The sequence below is a fragment of the Eutrigla gurnardus genome (assembly GCF_963514095.1).
Source record: "Eutrigla gurnardus genome assembly, chromosome: 6".
Lineage (NCBI taxonomy): Eukaryota > Metazoa > Chordata > Actinopteri > Perciformes > Triglidae > Eutrigla > Eutrigla gurnardus.
Genome location: NC_139920.1, coordinates 14,869,454 through 14,894,196, shown reverse-complemented (window position 1 = coordinate 14,894,196; position 24,743 = coordinate 14,869,454). Strand labels below are relative to the sequence as shown.

The 24,743-nt window shown below is 41.8% G+C and overlaps 1 protein-coding gene across 5 annotated transcripts in view; it reads right to left on the bottom strand.

Moving 5' to 3' along the window:
* Positions 1 to 24,743, bottom strand: part of lrp8 (low density lipoprotein receptor-related protein 8, apolipoprotein e receptor) — a 153,389-nt gene that overhangs the window by 65,962 nt on the left and 62,684 nt on the right. For all 5 annotated transcript variants that reach the window (XM_084011034.1, XM_084011031.1, XM_084011030.1 and 2 more), the window contains exon 3: positions 5,105 to 5,227. In XM_084011034.1, the coding sequence (XP_083867160.1) occupies positions 5,105 to 5,227 (123 nt within the window). The remainder of the gene's footprint in view (positions 1 to 5,104; positions 5,228 to 24,743) is intronic.

The window sequence follows — 24,743 nt, the reverse complement described above, 5'->3', positions numbered from 1 at the left end:
CAAATACTTATGTTTACATGTTCCTCCCAGGAAACATCTCTAAACCGACTTTGTAACACAAACTCAGTATGAAGCTGTTATGTCGTTAAACATGTATTAGGGGGGAAAGTTGGGTGGATGGTTTGATGTCGTCTGTGACTTTGACACCAGAGTTCAAAAGTTCATTGAATTCCTTCACAGTAAGACTTATCACGAAACAGTGAGTTAAAGAGGACATCACTGTGGTATCATGCAGTATCTTGTAACAACTATTCACACCTCATGTAGCCTCCTACTGGCCAGGTGAAGAAATGCACAACTTATAATTAAACTATATTTTTCAATGCATTACTAAACAGAATACAGATTAAATTAGATATATTGTGTAAACAAACAAAAATACTATTAAAGGTCCCATATTATGAAAAACACGTTTTCTCTGGTCTCTACACCTATAAACTGGTCCTCCCTGAGCCTGTCAACTCCCAGGATGAGGGAAACCAGTGACCCCTGCATGGTCTCTGCAGCCCACCCACTGGTAAAACGGCAAATACCTGAATACAGGATCTGGTCAGTTTCTCCAATTGAAGCATGGCAACCTATCACAGCCTCCACAGATACGCACATGTAATTCAAACTTGAAGTACTTTAATTTATAATATGAAAAAGATATAGTGGAAGTAATTATGAAGGACATACAGTCGCAGTCTGCTGCCTCCCAGCGATCCGCAACCAGAGCTGACAATCAAAAGGAAAAACTTTTGGAACATTTTTTGTTCTTACCTATGAAATGTTCATTTAGCCGCTGATTTTTGTCATCACTCAAACTCTGATGCCTCATTTGCTCCTTTTGAAGGTTTAAATCACATCAAACTCACATCAAAAAGAAAAGTGAATGACTGAAACTAAGGAAGGTCGGAGTGCGTGTTTGCGTTTGTGCAGCTCTTCTTGTGTGTATTGTATTGTAGCAAGTGAGTAGAATTCAGCTCAGGGCAACGGAGGCGTTCCATTAAAAGAACATGCAGCGAGAGACTAGAAACAAATTAGACGACTCTGAAGTAGGAAATCTGAGTGACCTCAGATAGCTCACTCACACACACACACACACACACACACACACACACACACACACACACACACACACACACACACACACACACACACACACAGTACAATATATATGTGTGTGTATAATATTCAGGAGTGAGAGTGTTTCTGTTCCTGGATGTCTGTTTGAATGTGTCTGTATTACATCAGGCATCTTTTGATGATGACGTCACATAGTTTTGACTTGTTTGAATAAGAGACGCAGGTGAAGAGAGAGAGAGGGACACACAGAGAGAAAGAGAGAGAGAGAGAGACAGAGATGGACTGTGAGGGGGTGATGGGGGAAACCTAGGGCACCTGGGAAATAACGCACGTCGCTACCTCAAGCATGAAATTGAGGCCGTCCGACAATCCAACTCAGTGGATCCTTCCCGTTCATATTAAAAATAATTAAGTAGCCCAACCTCCTGCCTCCGAGCTATAATATGCTGGCCTGTTGTCTCAACAAACAGACACGCAAAAGTCCGTTACACTGATGACTTGGGCCACTGCTGGATACCTAAGTGTCAATTATCTCTGATCAAATTAATCGATTCGATTCAACAATTTCAAGTATTTTTATTATAATTAAAATGTTGAATGTTGTTGATAATGTTGTTGATAAAAGTTCTGCGTTTCTGCATTTGTGTCCACCCTTTTGTTCAAATCTATCCAATAGTTAGCTGATAAAATCTGTTTGGTGCTGATGTTGATGGTGCAGAACCAAGACTAGCAGCAACATCTCCACTACAGCTTCCTCCTCAGCGGAGCTGTGATTACCATATGAAAAAGGAACTGCAGAAGTCAGTAGCTATTGGATATGAGCTCTATATATCAAGGCCACACAAAGTGGGAGCGAAGTCACACTGTGATGAGAGGGTCTGCTTTGACAGGATGTGTCTTTAGATGAACGCATTTCATCAGAAGGAAGGAAATAAGTAGCAAAGTGAAAAAAGTACTGCCCTGCTGGGCTAACTTGGTGAACGCATCTAATCAGATTATCATTAAAAAAACATTTACTTTAGCATTTACTTATGTATAATGATATATGTACAACAGTTACTGGCTTATTTGGACCAGTCTTACAAATACATGCATGGTTTTATAGTATATATGTTGCTCAAAAGGAGAGTTTGCTTCGCTTCACTGAAATAACAAGCCCGGGTAGAGTTCTGATGGTTACATTTCTTTTGTTGACAATACAACCCTTTTTTATTATAAATATAAAACACCGTCTCGGTAATACGAGGCTCAAGCACCCCTAAACAGTTTTCTCTCTATAGCCAAAATGTCGAATCATCCGACCGACGGGGGACTGTAAAGAGAGTTTCACATGATGGTCCAAGATGTGGCTGAGCGAGTTTAGCTGGATGTCTTGATGTCGCCATTCAATAACCCACCGAGACACTTACGTGGCGAGAAAGGCTCCTTTTAATCTCTGGAGTGTAGCTCCGCAGCAGCGAGCACACGGAGAGAGAGTTTAAACAACACTTGAGAGACGCAGCTCCTCCAATCAGCGCTGATTGGAGGAGCTGCAACATTCTGCTGATGCCACACAGAGTCAATGGTGGCTGACTTTGTGATGTCTAGACCCCAGAATATCAGAGTGTCTGGCATATAGATTAGGAACGTGGGCGTCCACAGCGTTATGTAAATGTATAAGTTATGTAAAATATATATATATATATATTTTTTTGGAAGCGGTTAGTTGTGTTTCGACATATAGTTATCAGAAACATTTTCCTGGATTCGTACCAAGCATCCTTCAAATGAACCATTCAGCGTTGAAATAACGTCGAGGGTGCTTCAGGAATGTTATGAATAATGATTTGATTGAATTGAATTTGCCTTTATCTGGTGTATATGTGAATATGTTCAATCAGATCCATTATCATGTGGATCAGGATATTTATTTTTTTAAACTGTGGGAAAACAAAATTAGCATTCAACCTCACTGCGAATAAAAACTATTAACTTTTTGGATTCAATTACTTTTACGTTCCTACAATAAACATTTACAAATATCCAACTTTGCAATTGATTATTTTTCAAGTCAATTTGGGAAAACAATAAATGAAGAGAGTGTACAGCCAGTCCAAATATGTGTGCCATATATTTCAATGAATTATTTTTATTTATTCAGCAGTCTATTGACTTTATGGTACTGCTAATGCTACTAATGATGCTCCAGGCTCCTACTAAGGAGTGACGTCTGCACTGAGATCGACACACACGCTCCTTCATGCGTCAACTGATTGAACATTTTCTCCACAACCCCTGGAGGTTGAGATTAATTTTCAGTTGTGTAATTACAGAAACTCCCGAGGAGCCTGTGTTCAGAGGCGTCATCGGAGGTCTATAGTTAATCAGCAGTCGACCAGAGGTCTCGGGGATCAGCACATCGATTCCTTCTCAGGGAAATCAATTCAAACAAACGCACAGCTTAAACTGAACTCAGATCAGAAAGTGGAGGACATACAGCAGAGGGAGAACTAGAGGATCGAGGAGAGAACGTGATACATTAAGGTGGGCTGGTAGAGAGGTGATCAGAGGAAAGGAAACGTAGGGAAGGGAGATGATAGGCTGACGTTTTACACAGAGGACTCCAGCATCATCATCCAAACACAGGAGGAAATAGATAAGAGAAAAGGTATGCCCAAACCTACTGATTTTTCATTTCATCTGTCAATCATCTGTCTAACATACTTTCCACCATTTACAGATATCCCTTTATTATCAAATATGCAAGTTATTTTGCATCAAAAATGCATTTTGCAACTTGATTGATTTTCCATGAACACATTTTCATTCACCATGATACATATCAATATTGTTTTTTAAATTGCATGTACCTGAATTTATTGCCCCTACCCTCACCTAAAGCACATACACTACACTGTGCTGTGATGAAAGCGCACACACACACACACACACACACACACACACACACACACACACACACACACACACACACACACAGCTGTGAGGATCAATGTGGCTGAGGAATTTAGAGAACTCACTGCGTCTGACATTGATTAGACATAATGAGACTTAACCACAAGTCCACTCATCTTATGAAATTACTTACAGATTCACCTTGTGATGAATACTAAACACTAGCATTGACACACACACACACACACAAACACACACACACACACACACACACACACACACACACACACACACACACACACACACACACACACACACACACACACACACACACACACACACACACACACACACACACACACTCACACCACGTCTTTGGCCTATCCCAATCAGACTTATTACTTTGATGATCTTCAAAGGTTTCTTTGAACACTTCTTTGAAAATCATCTTAATAAAAGTTGCAAATAGGAGCCGACCTGTTGAAAGAGCCATATGGGAAGTTTTGTGATAAGAAGTGGAATGACTAACCTCTAGCAGTTCTGCTCTGTTCTGTGACAACTTTTGAGGAAACACTGGTTATGTGGGAGATTAATATGCAAATCCCTGTGGAATACCGATGAATTATACGTCTGAATTACACTTCTACTGCCTCAGGAGCTGAATGGTTTCACTAGTTTGCTCAAGATGCCTGCAAAGCAACATACAACTCTGCTGATTCCTGATGAGAGGACTTAGTAGACCAGTTTAACCCTCTTCAAACTCTTTTAGCACACAGGTGACCAGGTACAGGTCAGAAGATGAAATCAAAACACAAGTTTAATGGTTAATCAGACGCCACTGTACACTCTTTTACTGATTTGAGGCAGTTTTACAATGATGGAAATCTACAGAATTACGACAGTGTTTTATGTAGATTGATTGATAGTCCTGTTTTTTTGTCTACATCCACACACACACACACACACACACACACACACACACACACACACACACACACACACTCTAACACTAACACTTATAGCTGGTAACATTTGAGACGTGTCAACGTGTGTGTATTTACTGTGTGTTCATGGCTTTCCCTCCGTCTGTGTTTGCCTTTGTGGTTGTGTTTGTACGTGGTTGTGTGTGTGCGGCTTTACTTACTGCATATTGCATCAGCCTCGTCTGAACCGTCTGCACACTCTGGTTCTCCATCACAGCGCCACCTAGCGGGGACGCACTGTCCATTCTTGCAGGCAAAGTCTGTGGTCGCACAAGTCTTCTTTGCTGTGGAGACACAATGGAACATGCAAAATGACTCTATGACCCCCTTTTAGATGGTTTATTACATATTTAAAGGACCACATTCTATGCACACAAAGTGATGTCCAAATCACCTGCACTAACTGAGCACACTGACTGACAGGTGATACAAACGCATGCAAACTTTAAACATTTTTAAACCAGCAAGTAAGGACAGAAGCTTGATAATCCACAAAAGCAACCAGGCTGGGCAATTAAAATGCTGCCTACGTGAAGAGGAAGTCAGATTTCACCATCAGCGTGTCGGTGTGCTACTTGTAACAGGAGACATGAGGGAATGAGAGGTGTTTTATTAGCACGCCTTTGTTACTGTTGCTTCTTTGAGGTTGAATAAGGCCGTTACGTCAGGTGAGACTGCAGGTTTCTTAGTCAAAGTCTTTCTTTTTTTTTACTTGCATGAATGAAAAAGTCTTCTGCAGCATCCATACTCCTGCCCTCCATTTTTAATGTAATATATTGTTGAATTCCACAAGGGCCAAATTGGTAATTTAGATCATTTCAGTTTAACAGGTAGCTACATTTACATGCAAAATGTGACTCATTAATAGTTTAACGTTCATAAAGTCGGAGTGGGAATAACAGCATATTATCTCCGACAGCCTGGAACAGATTTAAAGTATTATCTGAATAATGAAAGGAGTTTGCAGGTGGTGGAGGAGCAGTGTTTTCACTCGGAGCGATTTGCTTTGAGGCAGAATGAGTGAGCGGTGAATGACAGCTTTAGCAGTATGCAAGAGTGTGTTGGATATACGGTGCAGTGAACAGAGCCTGTCACATGTGATCATAGCGGCGCCCCTCAAGTAGCCTGCCTGAACTGACTCATACGTTTTGTGCTCCATCTCGCGAAAACATCCCGCGATCCACCTTCAGGGTCCGGCACGGTCTCTGCAGAACCGACTTGGTCTGCACCCTGAAAAGTTTCATGCTGTTGTGCAGCAGGGGGAAAATTGGAGCACTTGAGTCTGTCACAGGAAAAGGCAAAAAAAATTCCCTCTCCTCGACCGCGAGAGCTACTGAACAAGAGAAAGCACTCGCTCGCCGTGTTAGCAATGCCGTGCCTCGCCTTGATGAAATATACTGTACAAAGAAGAGGGCTGACAAATGGTTAGAAAAGAGAGTGAAAGAGTAACCGTGACCGCCAGTCTTCTATTTTCTTTCACATTAAGGTCGTTGTTAAACCGCCTCACTGGCTTTACTTTAAACTAGCTGAAGGTGTAGGACGGCAGAGTGTCATGGATGGAGCTCTATGGACATAGTTAACTAAATCATATCTTCCCTACTAAAGGTCACTGTCCTCCAATCACATGTAATAAAATCATTGTAGCTTCACCTATGAGATTGATTTCCAAGATGGAAGAAAAACAAACGTGTACGAAACCACTTAAAAGAAACAAGGTAGTTTATCAGTTTACGTCAACAGTGATCGCAGCTCAATTGTTTCCTGGATGATAATTGAAGTTTGCTGCCTTCATATGCACTTATACTCTAAACGCCTGTCAAATAACGAAGAAGGAAACACAAAATCCCTTTACTGTTTCCTTGAAAATACAAAGGCTTAATGTCACAACTGTGCCTGTTCTCTCCAATTTGAAGAAAAATGCCGATTTCAAACCTGGAAGTTTTGATCATGAAACATAGAACATTTCCATGACCCACTTCTTTAAATATTTACAAATAAAGCATTTCATTGCTAAAACATAACATCATTATTTGGCTTTTATCCCCCATCGGGACACTCCAAGACTACAGAGGGTGGCAAAAACACACAAAAATGAGAATCAGCTTCTACACACCTCTCTTTCCTTTGAGATAAAATCATGGAAATATAAGGTAATCACCAAATATCAATCTTTTAATCATTCTAGTCTTGGAGTAATGTAACAAATGACACATTTGTTTAAAATCACAATTAACTGCACCAGGTTCAGACTTGATGAAACTGATGAGAAATGAGCTGGTCAGTATGAAATGGAACAGCTATATGATGAGGTGTCATGATGACGTGTGAAGGGAAAAGCTAGCAAACTTATTAGCAATGTTGTTTATGTACGTAGCCTTGGATGTATATGGTGAGAAGTAAAAAGCATTGTGATGACTGACCGCACAAGTGGGAGCCGTAATAATGACGTACATGCTGGAGCTACTGACAGCATCTCAGCTGTATATCTAAACCTACTCATATGGATCACAATGTAGGGGCCAAATGCTGAAAAGAGACAGCAACACATCCACCAGTGCAGAGGATTGCTTCTTGGTATGGAGAGGAAATAGAAAAGGGGAGTCTTTAAAAACATAAGAGGGAAGAAATTGGAGAAGGTGTAGGGCCTGGAATAAATGAAACATGTGTCCCTGGGGATCACAGAGTAGTCAGAGGCAAAGACAAAGGTAAATGGAAAAAGGGGAGAGGACGGGGAATGGGGGGCTACAGAAAGGAGAGACAAGAGGGGGGATGATGATAATGAAATCATTCTCTCAAAACAGAACTGAATGAATCCATTTCCTTCCTGCCTGCCTGTCCTGTTTTCTTTTCATCATCTCCCCCATCTCTGCCTGATAACAGAGCTGTAACACACACAGAGGACATGCCGGAGGTGTAATTTACAATACTACTGTAGATCACAACAAAGCTGACTGGAGACACCGGCACATATAACAGTTTCCACTTCATGTCACATCTCCCATCACCGGTCATCATAATCCTCTTTAAGTCAGTCGGGGATGCAAAATGGTGAAGGTGACAGGGCGGGCTTTCAGCGTGTCACAGTCAGGAGGATTAATTAAAATGCAGGAGCCAGTGAGCCTAAGCCTATCAATTTCCCTACAACTCTTTTCCTTAAAATCACATTTTTCTTCTATCCCGGGGACACAAAAAGGAAAATAATACCGTTCACCTTGGCCCCTTCTCAGTCTGGGGGGGCAAAGGCATCGAGTAGCAGCTTTTCCTCTGTGAGCCAATACAATATGCTTTTAATTAACCTTAGGATGAGTGATGTTACTCACACTTTTATTCAACGGTGGCACTGGACGAAGATAAAAAAACACACACACACAACAATGTGAGAAACCACTTCACTAATCTGGAACAACCGCAGGGCGGCTTTTGTAGAATACACGATGACAAGTGGACACTTTTAATCATCCGATGCAGAAATAGAAACGTTACAGAACGCCTATGTTCAGTGTGAAGACTTGACTTTGAAAATGATATCCCCCACTAGAAGTAAAAAATGGTCGTATTTCAATAAAAGCACGTTATGGAAAGCTATTATCATCCATCTTGAAAGAGAATTACATTCACAAGAGTTCGGTGATTTGAATACTGAATGAGCAGTGATTTGTTTTAAGGAAGGATTATTTTCCCCACAGATGGGGATACAGTACAACATTTTGGAAAGAAAGTGTTCATGTGAATAAAACCCATTTTTCAGCCGCAACAGGCACAGGGGACCGACAACAGGAATGTAAAAAAGCAACAAAGCTGCGGAGAGAAAGAGATGAACAACACGGCGTGTGAAACTTATTCAACTACACGGATCAACCTTAAATTATGGATGAATATAGAGACATCCCAAATAGAAATATATGGACATTCATGTTAAAACAAATGCATGAAAATGCATGCATGCAGGCATGCATGCAAAAAAAAGATTTTCCCATGGCTCTCGAGAGTTGCTGATGCACAGAAACAGCTGCTTACATTTACATTCTGATGCACCCCGAGCCGTCGTATGCGAGTGCCATCCATATGGAACAGCCTAAACCTGCCTTATGAGCTGTGAGAGTGAATGTGAAGGAGACAAAGACACGGCGACACACACACACACACACACACCCTTACCTACCAACCACCCCTCCTTCTAGATTTGAAGCATTATATTTTAGTCCTCCATCTCCAGATGGAGAAAAAAAGTGATTAATATTTATGTCACCGACCAGAAGAACTCTACATTCCTGACTTGGTGATTTTACCCTCATTCGAGTCGTCATCTAACTTTGTACACTTTTAAATTGCGCTGTCAAATTCTCATATATTATCCATCATTCCACTTGAGATTTGTTTGACTTTCCCTTTCAAGGAATTCAGTGCTATTTGGAGTTATATACTTGCTATAATATAAGGATGCAAATACATTTTACTCAATTATTTTATTTACAAGGGGCCATACAGTATTCTAGCTTTACAGAGCTATGCAAGGCCAAACCATTCAAATGATGGCCATAATAGAGCTGTATGCAGGTGACCATGTGACCTTGTGGGTGTGGTCAGAGTGGTTCGACTACGGCTCACCTTTTCTATAGAGTGGTGAAGACCCGCCTTTCTATTTCCAGTACATGGGACCTCAATATTATAAGTTTGATAATGGTATAGGTTTTGTGTGAGGCCGCTTTGTGAACTACAGCTCTTCACTGCTCTTGACGCGAATGATATACATCACTACCCGCCCGCAGTCTTTCTCATTGTGTTTTCTCTACAGCCTTAAACTGAACAATTGCACAATAAACGGTCAAACTCTTGACGTGAAAAGGTATAATTGAAATCCACAAACAACATATTTCTAATTTGGGGCATATAACGACTGGGACCAGCAAATAATTATATTATCAGCATTGAGACCCATACATTTTGTATGATCTCAGAGGTCACATGGGAGTCTAGCGGAAGGGGCGGGACTTTGCCATTCTATAGACATAGTGTGTTAATCTTCCACTGACATTCAGCCAATGTCACGCTCTGCAGACCCCCGTGATCAATGAGTGACTAAGATGACCTACTCATGGTCATATGACTTCCACCCCATCCAACACACACACACACACACACACACACACACACACACACACACTAGATTCTTCATCATGTCCTCCTGACGACACGATCCGGGATGTTTCTTGTTTGACCAGGGAACAGGTGAAGGTCAGCATTTTCCTTCAAGTCATTCAATTTACACACCTCGTTACACACAAACACACATGCACAGAGTGAAAGGAAAATGGAAATAAAACACCTAACCGCACAATAATAGCTAAGGTAACACTGTGTCGCCCTCAATTAGGATTTGTCGACTGCGGCCCCTGAAATGTTGGTGAGCTCCAAAAACACAGACCTGAAACAGACAACCGGCGCTGTAGCGAGTCTATTTTCCCATTTTAAATCAGAGACACTGACACTTTTTAATCTGCTGAAGTTCCAAGTGCAAGGGAAGAAAGTCGGCATTCTTTGCTCACCAGCCTTTGAATTGGTAAAAGCAGATTCTTTTTAAGGATCAGATGCTGTATGAATGACTTTTATTCTAAGGTGATCGTCAGGTTCTCTGTTTGCTTTTCTGTTAAGAATCTGACAGTAGATGCAGATGCAAGGCTGTATTTAAACACATTAACCTCCTTTTTTGGTCAAACAAAGTCATACAAACTTGGATTTATATTTGACAAAATATGGTTTCTTATATGCTTGTTTGTATGTAAAATATGTTTTCTTTAAATATCACCGTTCTCTTTGCTATTTATAAAATGTGAACCCTTACCCCAACAAATCAACTGTGGCCCTACCTCTAACCTTAATAAACAACCAGATGTATGCTGACTGAGGCGTGTATGTAAATACAGCAAGGCAGAGAAATCGGGTTTCAAATAAACCAGTTGGAATTCACAAAACTAAAAGAAAACAGGAGATGAGCCCAAACTGACCGAGTCTGTTCTGTGTCCATGAAATCTGGAGGAAGGCCAGAGAACACACTGTGGTAACCATATCTCACTGTGAGGGTATTCCATTAGATTCTGATCAAAGCACGTTGAACTATTCGGACGTGACAGAAAAGTACATTTCAATTACAAAACCAACCGAATTCAGGTGACAGAAAATAGAAAGGATGTTCATCACTGAGTGTCTGAAATAATCATGAAAAACCCAGTTGATGCTAAACAAATATTGTCTCTGTGAACTGATGACTCTGAGAATTAACTTGGTTCTGCCTCAGCCGTTTCAGCTGGAGTTAAATTCCTGCTCGCTATTTACTTTACACAGAATTACATGAACATTTAAATTGCATTTAATATCAATGACTTGCTATTTTGTTGAAATGTGTTTTCTTTTGAGTTTACACACACACACACACACACAGACAGCAGAGAAAAGAAAGAAATGGCATGATATGTCTTTTGCTGTAAACAAGCCCAAGGAGAACTCAGGAAGAAGTACCAGGAGCAAAGTGAGAAAAATGAGAGGGAGAAAGAAAAGAGAGCTGGAGAGGATGGAGAGAGAGTGAGTGTGGGAGAAAGACGAGAGGAAATAGATGGTCCCCTACATTGTTGTGATCGGCTGAAGAACGCAACGTGTCAGGAGAAGGAAAGATGCCGTTAATCAGCCGGCAAACTGCAGAGAGAGGGATGGAGCAAAGAGGACGAGTATAATATTGGTCTTTGGAGGAGATTAAAGGCCCGTCCCAACAATCGGTTGGAGACAGAGAGATATCATGGAGTACAACAAAAAAACACTTATTATAAAAGAAATGGTCATCCGGGGGACTTGGATGTAGCATTTTGTTCTGTAATACAAAAAGGGTTGCCCCCTCTTAGTTCATTAGTTGTTTTTTATGCTTTTTTCATACTGAAAAAAACTATTTTTGTTCTATTGAATCAACTATTAAATTAGCCAACAAAACCACGACGGCTAAACGTTACGCGACTAAGAATTAATAAACTGGAAATGACAGCTAAAAGTTCATAACTTCCAAAGTTTCCCAAACTCTTCAAAGCCAAACTAGCGTGACTTTCATTTAAATCTGTGGCTACAATTGGCTTTAAGCATGCATCATGTACAGTCACATCAGAGAGGACGTGCTGTAACTGTAATATTAATGTCAGTATAAAGTGAAGGCCAAACTATTTGAGAAAGTGCCATTGCACCTGCATTTGAATGCACCTGCTCACGTGTGTGTGTGTGTGTGTGTGTGTGTCAGATGCACATACTACAAAGGCGGGAGATGTGAAGAGAACTCATAGACTGGCCAGATCAAATACACTATATATTATGCTCCTCACAGCACATCAAATACCACCTACCAGTTCAAAGAAGCCTGTTACTATTTCATGATCTCCCTCTCTGGACACGGGAGGGTCGAGCCTATAGGGAGAGACGCAGTGTCCGTGTTTCTGAGGCCAGCACTGAAGTGGATCAGTCACGGGAGGGGAGGGGGTCGTCCGAGTACGGAGACAGGCTGACAGTTGCATCATGAGAGAGGACTCATCAGAAGCTCAATGGGGCGAAGATGAAAGAGCCGGAGGCAAACTGAAGAATGCTGAGAACCTTCCAGCTGATCTTTATATTCATTGAGACCTTCAGACAGGCTGGAAGGTGAGCAAACTGAGGAGAGGAACTGAGTGGCTCTTTTCTAAGAAAGGTCATATACTTTTGGTGAGTATCATAATGAAATCAGAGAAGGGGATGTGACCCAGTGGACACTGGTTTTGTCCATACTGGCTATGCATACTAGGTGGTGGACTGAATTACAACTTTACTATGAAAATGATACTTTATATGCTATATATTTCCTCCATGTTTCCCACACTATTTATTTTATACCTCATGTTATAATTCACACTGGTTTTTTTGCTATGATTCATCATATTAATATGTACAACACAAAGCCCAGATGTTACAATATAAATAACTGTATATTATGTTGGTTTACCTATTTTTTTACAGCCGCACTTCGCCTCATAATATCCTATACATTGTATATTATGAAATAAAACTAATTGTATGAGAGTATATGTGAGCCTTCCATATAAATAGCTTGAAAATACCACCTTGTTTGGTCAGTCATTGCACATTATCCACTACTAAATCAACACAATTTCTCCCGGGGAACAATGCAGTAGTCCATCAACAGTGAATCACTTCACTTTTCAACCACTTATAGCAATCTTTGGCAAGCAGATGCCAGTTTATATAAATAAATAAAAACCATCCTTTGGGTGAACAAATGAAGATATCACATCACGCAGCAGTTATTACCAGAGGATTTCACAACAGCCAACTTCTGAACGGAATACAATAACACAGAGGCAAGGTAAGACGCTTTGTTGTGTCTTCATCTGTGCATACCTCTGCTTGAGTTTGCAACTATTAGCTAATTTCAAGAAAGCAGATTGGACCACTTTCTCTGTCTTCTAATCTTTTAGAGAAATATGACGAGCCTTTGTGTGACTCACTTTCCTGTGATGAGGGATTAACAACGGGAGGAGAGTGGAAAAGCTGCGGCGCAAAGAAGTGCTATATGTTTTGAATTATTTCCCTATTAACGTTTAAGACGCTATGAAAACATATTGATGATATTGAATGAATTGCGCAAAAATAAATACCACACACAAAGAATCATCACACACTCTTTTAAACAGCCTGTTAATCCTGCAACGTGCTCTCTCTTTGCTCAGGTGGATAATTAAAGGTACGTCTTCCGAGTCAAACATGTTTGCCTGACACCTTTACTAAATATTAGAGCTCTAAAATGACCGCTTAATTCCTGTTCGTCCTTTTTCTGTTAACTGTTTGACATACATGTCCTATCTCAAACATAAAGAGTCATTTTGTCAGAGATGCAGCAAGGTACTTGATTTAAATATGCAGGTTTTTTAGATCGCAGTTCTAGTTATCACCAATGACAGCCAATTAAGGTGTTTCCCCATCATTTAGGCTGGTTGGAGGGGAAAATCACCCTGGGCCCTTTTGAACTATTGCCCTCTTGGCTCTGCATTGTTCCCAGATCCCCGGATTGTAACTCCCAGAACGACAGCTTCTGCATCAGCCTCTCAAATCCCGTCACATCCCGGGTCCCCGATTCTCGTTCCGTACATAAGCGGGGCATTACAGCTCTGCAAAGCAGCTTAGAAGTGGAGGGGAACAAATATGTTGATGGAAAAAACCCAGAAGTGAAATAAATAAAGATGCAGGGCCACAGGGATCAAAGACAGGGATCAGGAACAAATTAGACAAAGAAATTGCTTGTAAGGAGATGAAAAGTATCAGCCTTTTTCTCGATTCCCCTATTGTGTCACTCTCTATACACAAAATCTATCTCTTAATCTCTCTTCTTTCTTTTCTTTTCCAACCTTGATCGCTCCGCCACACTCTTTACAGAGTTAATTCTTTTGTTTATCAAACGTACCGCATGAGGAACAAAGGCAATCATTTCTATAACCGAAACGTAGCTGCCATTATTAGAGCTTAGAGTCCACCGTCATCACATAGACGTAAAATGTAAGAAAGAAAAAATCCCTTTTTCCTATTTGTTGTTCTGAGGGTGAGTGGCTATCGCAGCGAGATCAAAGAGCAGCCTCTTTGTACGCCGTGTTAGCTTCAGAGGCTGCTAATTAAGAAGCAGAACAATAGGGGCCACGGTGGGAGCACATGGCGAGGGGGAAACAAACAAGGGCCAAGCCTGAATTCCTTTTTACAACATGAAGCAATGATCGGTCCTTTCACGTGTGTCGTGCATTTCCATATAAATAACTGACTTTTGTCCATTTGCTGATGTGTTACGCCATGTTCAATAGACCTTTCTCAGGAAAAAAAACCAACATCTCTAACCATATGTGACAAGACTGAACATGTTTAATTTGACTTATGTAAGGAAGCGCAGGGTAGAAACAACAGATAAACAAGTACTTTAGAAAGACCACTTGGTACTAAATGGTATATGATGAACAAATACAAATTTTGTGTATTTTGACCCACAAAGTTGTATTTATTGTTATCAAATTGATTGTAATGATTCAAAATACTATGTGGATGCAGCTTGGTTTTTAAATACGTGTATTAAGAAACATAGTGTAGGCTATTACCAACAACAATCATTTATTTTACTGTGAAGAGATCAAATGGGTTGCAAAAGGTGTGTGGGTATGTAATGTGTGTGTATGTGTGTGTGTGTGTGTGTGTGTGTGTGTGTGTGTGTGTGACGGTATTCTTTTCCACGATGTCTGGAGACTCTATGAGGTCATACATGCTTCAGTACCACACATTAGAAGTGACATATGCAGAGAAACCTTATTGCTGCTGTAGAGTCCACACACACACACACACACACACACACACACACACAAATCCCCCTAACAACAGGCCATCTGGGTGACATCCGGCTCTCAGACTTGACCTGCATTGATTTATTAAACACTCAGACACTGATACCAGCGCCGTTACCCACATACATGCACACACACACACACACGGACAGACAGACACACACACTTAATCCCCTCCCCCATGTCCCAGCCCGACACTCCAATCTCATCAGACGCTCACTTTCCTAGGCAGGGTCATCGTTTTAATGATATCAGCTATCAATCCTTCAGCCCTTCAGCCGCTCCGACCCACAAATGTAAAACCTATGTGGCTCTGAGTGACTGATGTCATCACAGCCAACGGGAGATCACGTTGCCGTTGGACACAGCCTGGAGGAATTTGAGGGGCCGAGTCCTTCCGTTATGTTGAACGTGTGCTGTTAAATCATAATTCTGTTTTTCTGTGTTGGAGAGTGGATTCAACAGCCTGATCGTGTCACAAACAAAGTATATTATCACAAAAACCAAACGCATCAACAGTTCCTCATTCCTTTCACTGCTTCATTTTGTTTGTTTCTCTTCGTCGTGTAAGGCGTTTGTGTAAAGATGCTGTATTAATATTGGTTAAAAAATCTGAACAATAAGAGAAAAAAAATCCTTTTCAGATGCAGAATGTAAGCGAGGCCATCTTCTAAGGTCAGGACACACACACACACACACACACACACACACACACACACACACACACACAAACAAATGTATACCTACTGACATCTCCACTCACTCACAAAGCATAAATGTCCCATTGGGGCCATACAACCTGTGTGTTGCATGGGGGAGGGGATGAACAGCACTATATGAAACCCCAGTTAGTCCGAAACCTTTTGTGGACAGCGAGACGTAAACACACGAGATATTGAAACCACCTTTTCAAACCCACAAATGCGCCCTAAAACATCGTACAACAGTCTAAACGTACATCTCCAAACGGTGAATGCATCCATCAGCTATTCCTTATCAACACATAACAGTTAATGATTAATAACCTGAGTGATTATGGCAATTTAATATTCAAACAAGTGCCAATCACACATGTTTATAACAAAAAGACGCTTCACAATAAAATAAAAAAGGACACAAACGATTCAACACTGTTCTGTAATTACTCGTCTCGCGAGTGAATGAGTGACAAGCAGAAACATGCGAGGTATCAACAGCCTCCTCCAAAAACAAAAGGAGAAAAAAAAAAAGCCTTTCACTGGCAAACAACACCCCCGCTGGCTGCATGAATCGACGCTCACTGTGAGCCTTGTAATTCTCCTCCCGCGGCCCTACGCTTCCTCCATCGCCATTCCAGCCCCAAACGGCACACATGCAGCGTGCCGCTGGTCGGTCCACATGACAAATTACTACTGGGCGTGTTATCAAAAAATCAGCACTCGTCGGAGGGAGTGGTTGGGGTAGGTGGGGGGGCGCTGAGCATCTGCAGACAAAAGAAAGGGACACATTTATCCCGCTGCTGACAAGCAAAAGGAATTCATTTCAATCACAAACGGCCGTCGCTCAGAAGCAACAAAGAGTCCCACAAAGGTCAGACGCATGTGACGTCTTCCGTGTGTATTTACATGTATGGTGGATGCATGCTTTTTTGTTTTCCGGTTCAAACAAAGGCAGAAGAGAAGGGAGCTAATATTTGCCGTGGTGACAAAGACAAAAACAAAAAAAAGCCAACCTGCTGCTTTGCATTTCCTGGAGCATACAGAGGCGATGGCGGAGTGTGATCATTTTTCGTGACACACTGGCCCCGCCTCCCTCCGTGTTCGGCTGCGCTCTCAGCAAAACAAAATGCTGTAAACAGCCTCTCGTCTTTTGTCTTTGCTGCCATGCTCGTTCCTTCTACGCTCCTTATCCGCTCCTCCTCTCCACCCTTCGCCTTCTGCCTCGTCACACGCTCGCTCGCTCCCACCTTCCCTCCCTTCCTCCTGCCCCTTTTTCCTTTAGGCAAACAGCCAGTCGTCCCTTCCTTTGTCTGCTTGGTTGGTGATCACCGATTAGAAAAATAAATTCAAAAACACAGACTGGATGACAAACTCTCACTGAAGTGTCTCAATGTGACTAAATATCTGCTTTTGAGGCTGTAACAATAAAGTGACGGATACACAATATGTGTCATAACAAGGTGAATATGGCAGTAGATGACAAGTCTCAGGACAAGAGACAAGGGTTTAACTTCACGTGGGTCCTTATGTTGCGAATAGACAAGACTTCATATCAAATCATATTAGTTTATTCATGTCTCTTTCTGCATGACTCTAATGTGACAATGACACTGAAATTATACAGAATTTGGTCATCATGTGTGGGTCTAGCTAAGAGAAAAAAACCCTGATAAAGAAAAGTTAAATTCCATTTAACAACTTATGAGCAATCAAAGCAATGGAAATGATGCAATGGAAATAACAAAAAATATTAAACATTGCTTTTTCAGTTGGTTTGACAATGTCAATGTTCCAAATGGATTTTGAGAAAAGTAACCTTTTAATTTAGTTTCATTATTTTTTTCAGGTAAGTTGCTGATGTATGAGCACCGAATTAGTCTCATATCACGCTGAAGAAACGGAAACACTCCACCAAGGAAAACGATCCCAAGTATGCTAAAAGGTAAGTAAAAGCATACAAAAGCAAGTATGAGTAAACAAGAGTGTGAAAGTCGGTTTTCTGCAACAGGGCCAACGCTTGCATGGTCAGCGTTGTGACTCACTCATACGAGAGCTTCTCCTTCAGAACTCCACCGCTGTCTCAAGCAGGTCTACACAGTCAAAGTAATCACGTTTCCTCAGCTAATCCCTTTAAGGCCTACGTGTCCCATCATCATCATCGGCCGCATGAATGAAATTACACAATGACTAAGCTCTTTTCATTGGCCAACAAAGCTGCGTGATTTGGGAACATTAGTTGGGAGGAGAAAAAGGGATGTGGAAGCAACCATTTGACACAGCGTTTGTTGGGGCTTATGAATCATCATACTTTGTAAGCCGGCCAAATTAGCTCGTCTGTCGGGTATAATCTCATGACATCTCAACTTGGAGGGAGGGGAGGCTGCCGGGAGTGGCCTGTGGTTGCTTAATTCCAAATGCATATTGGAATTTGACTTCTAAATTTCAAGATTCATCTCAAACAACGCACCATTGTGGTGACATTTTCATAACAATGCTAGCGTTTCTCTGTCAGTAAGTTTTAACCAACTCAAGTTACGGTTACAAGCTAAAGCTAGCAAGTCTCATAATTGAAGATTCACCAAAATATTATATAAACAAAACGGCAATGGCTGGAAAGTAATTATAATAGCAAATACATTCGCTACGCAGCATGTTTTGTACCTATCCCACCAATACACCATACTCTTTCACTACGCGCCCTTTTCCAGTAAACACAGTCGACCCTGTGTTTTAACTCTTTACAGAGTTGATCAGCAACGCTTGCAAACCCACACAGATATTGCACTGTTATGTCATTACATTTTGTTCAAAGAACTAATAAAATATTTCCAAAAGCTTCTCTGATATCTGTACATTCTTATTCTCTACACAGCTCAGACATTTACAAAATAACAGATCTGTATTCACTTTCAAGTCCCTGTATTGTGGGTAATACATTCAAATTCAATTATTTGATATATTTATCCATTCCTCTGTTATGTCTATTCATCCTGATGCTACAATAATCCGTACAACATCGCACGCAGCGAATCAATGAGGATGCAGCCATTAGATGAGCCTGTTTTGGACGGGAGTGACCCAAAGTTACCTTTCACTGCGTGTGGTTCTTTTTAATCATCGTGAGGATCAGGGGCACGTTTGTGAAATAACCGCTTCCCCCATTTCCTTCTTCTGCATGCTTCCCGGTCACCTAGGTGTATCCACGGATACCCGGGGCCACCGGAATACAAATACAGCCCAGACACTCTCAACCCCATTACCACACACACAAAAATCCTAAACCGTCTCCTCTTCCCTGCTGCCTCCCACACCGTCCTCCTTCATTAACAGTTTCCCCCTTTTCGACAGACAGTCACAGGGGACTGTTTGTTCACTTTTAATAAACGGGACGGTGGGGAACCTTGCTTTCATTTGCTCCTCAAAGATTATGCATAATTTACAAAGTGGGATGTACATTTGAGCTAACAAGGGGTTGTCATTCACGTTTTGCCTGCTCCTCCCATACATTGAGGGGGAGGCTGAGGATGTCTCTGCAAACTGCCTTGCTTCCAGTTGGATGGGCACTATTTCTGCATCTGTGTCTCCACCTATCAGTCTGAGATTAGGTGTGTATATGTGTGTGTGTGTGTGTGTGTGTGTGTGTGTGTGTGTGTGTGTGCCGCTGGTGGGCATGGGGTGGGAGGCCTTGGATCGCTTTTAAAAAACCCCAGAGAGGGGTTGATGAAAGGACTCCCAGCAGGTGCTCTTGGCCACACAACACAATGATGGAATAGCGGCTGGCCAAAGTAGCGGAAAAGTAGTGCCATGGGTGAAGGGCAGAGGGTGGGTGCCTGTTGGTGGTGGGGTGGGCAGGTTTTCGGAGCCAGCAGTGTGAGGGCACGGCTTTTCGATGGCAGCAAACAAAGCCGACCTCTTCATACCCATCCAGAGATGCAAATTGCTCTTCATCAAAAGTTTCACTCTCGGCTTCCAGCGAACAAAATGGAAACGCCAACTCCTTGGCTAGAACTGTCAGTACCACCCCCCGTCCTCTAGTTTCACCATTAGTAACTGGCAATTCTTATATGGACAGCAAAGTAAGCACACACACAATCATACACTCACAACATATCCAAAGTAACACACACACACACACCTCTGGGCCCACCATTCTTCCCACTGGCTGTTTTTTGATGCAGTATCCCACTGGGAAGCCTGCAATAAGCCCCACTTCAAAATAGGCTGGGCAACAGCCATCAAAGACATCCCTGCTGAAGGGGTATTTAAACCCGATCAGCCTCCTCCCAGAGGCCCCTACAGGTAAGATGGAAAAAGTATGTCTGCTTCTATGTGTGGGAAGTGGTTGCGTGCCTCGGTGTGGCTATATGCGTGTACAAGAGATGTCTTTAATATTTCAGGTGCTGCTTTCTTCCTTTTCTTCCCTTTTCCTGCTCACATCCTCTCTTTTTCGCCAGCTACTAAAATGGGAAGACGGTGGTCTGAACTCTCTGGCTTAGTGAGATAACATCAGAGCTTTAGCCTCACACAGGACCGTCTTTCAGTATTCTGGTGGTGTCTGAGTGCTTAAAAAAAAAAAAAAACGTAGGCTGAACAAACTGGTCAAATACGCCACATTAGCATTTTTGGAAAGTATCAGTGGATGGCGATGATGTTTTCCAATTTCCTCTTTGTGTTTGTGCGAGTATGTTTGGTGCTCTGTACAGCTTGTGCCAGGCCTCTGGGTATTTTTTTGTCCAACTCGTTTGACCACCCAAAGCCCTGGCTAGCTGGTAAGCTGATCTGAGCTTTACACACAGATTCTTTCTGGTAGTGAAGGAGGAGCAAGTGATTGGAATAATGTCCACCTAGTACAACATTACCATTATTTAAACTATTGAATTTTGCTAGAACATACCTCCTCGCAGGATGAACGAGGTGGTTTCTATTGATAATAATACTTCCATCAAACACCATGATGTATGGGAGCTAAAGTTTGTTTGAGCGAGTCGCCAGGGGCCAGCAGCAGCATAGAGACTTGTGGTTCTTCTAGGAAGCTCATTTGTGAGTAACAAATAGACTTTCTCAACCAAACTGCTCTGGGAACTAATAAGCAACAGCTTGGGTTGTGCACACAATGAGACAACACTGGTAACAAAGAGGAAGCTGAGGCTGTCATGTCTCCGAAGAAATGCACTTCTGTGCAACATTGTTGTTTGAGTCGGGGTTGTAATGCAAAAGTGTAAAAGGAGAAACGCAGAGATAAACAACTGAAAGGTTGTTTTCAGATCTCCAGGTTGCTTTCTGTTAACTGCACTGACATGATTAACAAATACAGTCTAGATTCAGTTGAGTTTCTCTCCGTTTTACATTTCTTTTATTTCTCCCTTCGGTTAGTCCGTTACATAAAATTGGTAACATTAGACAAAATTCTCCTCTCTGATATTGATAGTACAGTCAGGACATGCTTGCAGTCTAAATTCATCTAATCCACCCTGACAGTTCCTTGCTGGAGGAACATTATGACCTCGGGGGAAGGGACCTTCTGACGCCCAGAAACCAAAAGTTCAACTAGGTTACACTTGTCAAAATTGTCTGCGCAAAAACTGCAGTTCAAAATAATCAAATCATGTGCATGATTAGAACAAAGCTGAAAAACTGTTGGCCAGCCAAGCCAAATTTTATTCTTTGTTTCCCAGTAGATCAGTGAGAGTTACTGCTTTGCAGTGTTCTTAACATAGCCACGCATGCTACACATCTCATCTCTATCCCACACACTCTCAGCAGATAATAAGTAGCAATATGGGACCAACCGTTTATCAGATGTCTCCTGTTATTTTCTACCACCCTTGACTGAATAGAGTCTGCATACGGAGGAGGCCCGGCTGATTAGTATTCTTTAGAGTGCGTACGAAGAGACAGGCCCCGCGATCAGAATGCAAGGAAGTCCTCTTTCAGCCGGTGAAGGAGTGAGGGTGAGGGGGACGAGACAGCGGAGGCCTGTCTACCATGTATACAAAGCTTTAAAGATCACATTGACAATGGTGCAGAGCCTGAAATGAAGAGACAGCGGAGCAAAGAGAAAGTGCCCCCGAGATTTCCTTGAAGGTGTGGTTGAGATCTTTAGTCGAAATTAGTTTATGGTCCCTTTTTTTTTTGTATAGAGTAAACATGTGCCTCAATTTGAATACCCTTCTGTTTCACTGAAAGGATTAGAATGAGAAACGTTGTATCCCAGCATGTCACACAGAACAAAACGGCTGCGAGAAAACTGTTGTGACAGTAGGAACAAAGCGTGTTGTGAAAAAGTGAACTTTTCCTGAGATTAAAGAAAAGCAGGAGCATAGGCCTCAGTGGAACTATTCTTGGAAACAGATGACATCTGCACCTTTTTTTTTTTTGGTTGACAACAGTCCCAAAACAAATTATACTCAATTAATGAAATATAAAAAAGCTATCTCACATTTGTAGTAGCTGTAAACAGAGAATGTTAAGATTAATTTATCATCAAATTGTTGATTTTCTCATCTAATCAGCTGACTATTCCTCTCAAAGCTAATGCACTTCATCTATTTTTTATTTTTATCTCAGAAGGTGCAGTTTTGGTTTGTGGTATTAATATTACAGAAAATCAACTTTTGTAATGATAATACAAAATACCATAAGTCATACGTTCAAATACTCTACATCCCGATTTTCCTTTGAAACCGTCTGTTCTACTCTGAAGCAATTCAATCCAATTAAATTCAACCGTCATGAAACCCTACTTCAATGGGTTGACGACATCTTGGAATAAGATTCATATTTCAAAAGGAGTTGACAACTTTGCCCCATTGGGAAGACACCCTTTAATTTCATTTAACACATAATGGCCCTGCGGTATTCCCGACAGGATACCCTTGCTCGCCCTCCCTTCCTTCCTCTCTCTTTGTACCTCTCCCCCTTTGTCCATCCACTCCCTCCCTCTCTTCCCTGCACACTAAACAACCTCTTTTTGTGGTCCATGTCATTGGTATTGCATGGCCGGGGCCTTTCAGACCTGACGGATAAGGGCCCCATAGGAGCCGACTAGGCCCTGATAAAGGTATGGTGGACGGCAGCGAGTGTGGGCTGCGGCCAATTTAGCCCTCCAGAGGAATAATTTACAGCTCTGCCACAGTTGATTTCCCTTACTACAACCAAAGGCACTCAGAGACTGGCCGTAGCACCATAGCTCAGTGGTGGAGAGCTGAGCGTAGCAACATACAATCACACACAGAAGATACCAAGAGGTGGGGAAGAGGGAAGGCAAGGGTTTGAATTATTGAACATTTATTATAAAGTGGGAAAAACAGTACCCTAATGGGAGAGATGGGGGATGTGTGTGATTGCGTTAAGCAAACAACATTGTTAAGCTGAGCTCAGACTGCAGGAGTTTGGGGCCAATTTATCCACAATTTACCCGACAAACTGAGGAGGAATGTGGTCTGGGAGCTTGGTTGGTACCAATGCAACTTGTCACTAAAATGAGAATAGGTGGTCCGCCTTAAAGGTCAGTCCACCTTAAGTGAGGCTCATTTCATCAGCAGGTGGCTGGCAATCAAGACACTTGAGCTTGGCTTGGGTGTTGAAGAGTTGTTGCATTTATTCTCCGACAAATAAACTGTACACTACACACACACACCACTATGTTCCCAGCTATAGCATTACTGCTAACTTCATATTCATTGTCAAACTCACTGTCTCGATCTCTCACAACGTAAATAACATTGATGTGGTGGAGAATTAGTAGGAAAGTGTCTGCAAGCATCCAGAATAATGAAAGCTACATTGTGCAAAGTCCCTGGATGGGTAAACTGGTGATCCAATGTCTGTTTGCACACACACTGAAACTGGTGATAAAATATGTGACCCGCCACGGCAAAACCAGCAACAAGTCGGGTGTGACGAATTCCCGTAAACGATTGAATTTTTTTTCTCTCAAAATTAGTGATTTTCGTTTTTTTGCAGAATATGCAAGTTGAGATCATGAAGAAGCCACTCAATTTTTCAGATAACAGTATTGGTTGCCTTAAAAGTATACATTTTGTATTTGTGTTTCGGAAAAAATCTGCGTTGTCTGTGCCTATGCTGGGGCGGGTACGGCGATGCAGTTCATTTCCATACTGATCACCGTTGGCCATTCACGCGCTGTTGTTATTTTTTCGGCCAAATCAGCTGCACGTTAGAAGCGAAACACATGGCTAATTATAGAGCACCCGTATCCCGAAATGGAGAATGTAACTTTGACTGCAAATGCTACGGAAGAAGAAAGGAGAACTCTCTCCGACATTCATGTAGCGACAAACTTTCTCAAGAGCTTATGTACAGCATACGGATGGATTCTTTAGCTGCCGAAAGAGAGCAAACAGACGTAGAGTAGTTACGTCGGAAATGACCACCAAAAAGCCACAGACGAAAAGATAGTCCGCCAGGACCTCTTATTTCATTGGAGCCAACGACGTCTGCAGGAATACTTTTCAGTTTCTCATGGGGTGAGTTTCTGTTAACATCCAAGTTATCTACTTAACTTAGCTAGCTAAACTAGCTCAGTAGTTTCGTTTGAAAATTATATGCACATCGAAACTAAGCTGTAATGGGAGGTTTTTGGCTCGTAATGTGGGCCTGTTGGCAATGCTTGAATTGAATGTGATGCTAATGGTTTAGTAATTAGCCTACCTGAGGACAATGGCTAGTTGCTAAATCAT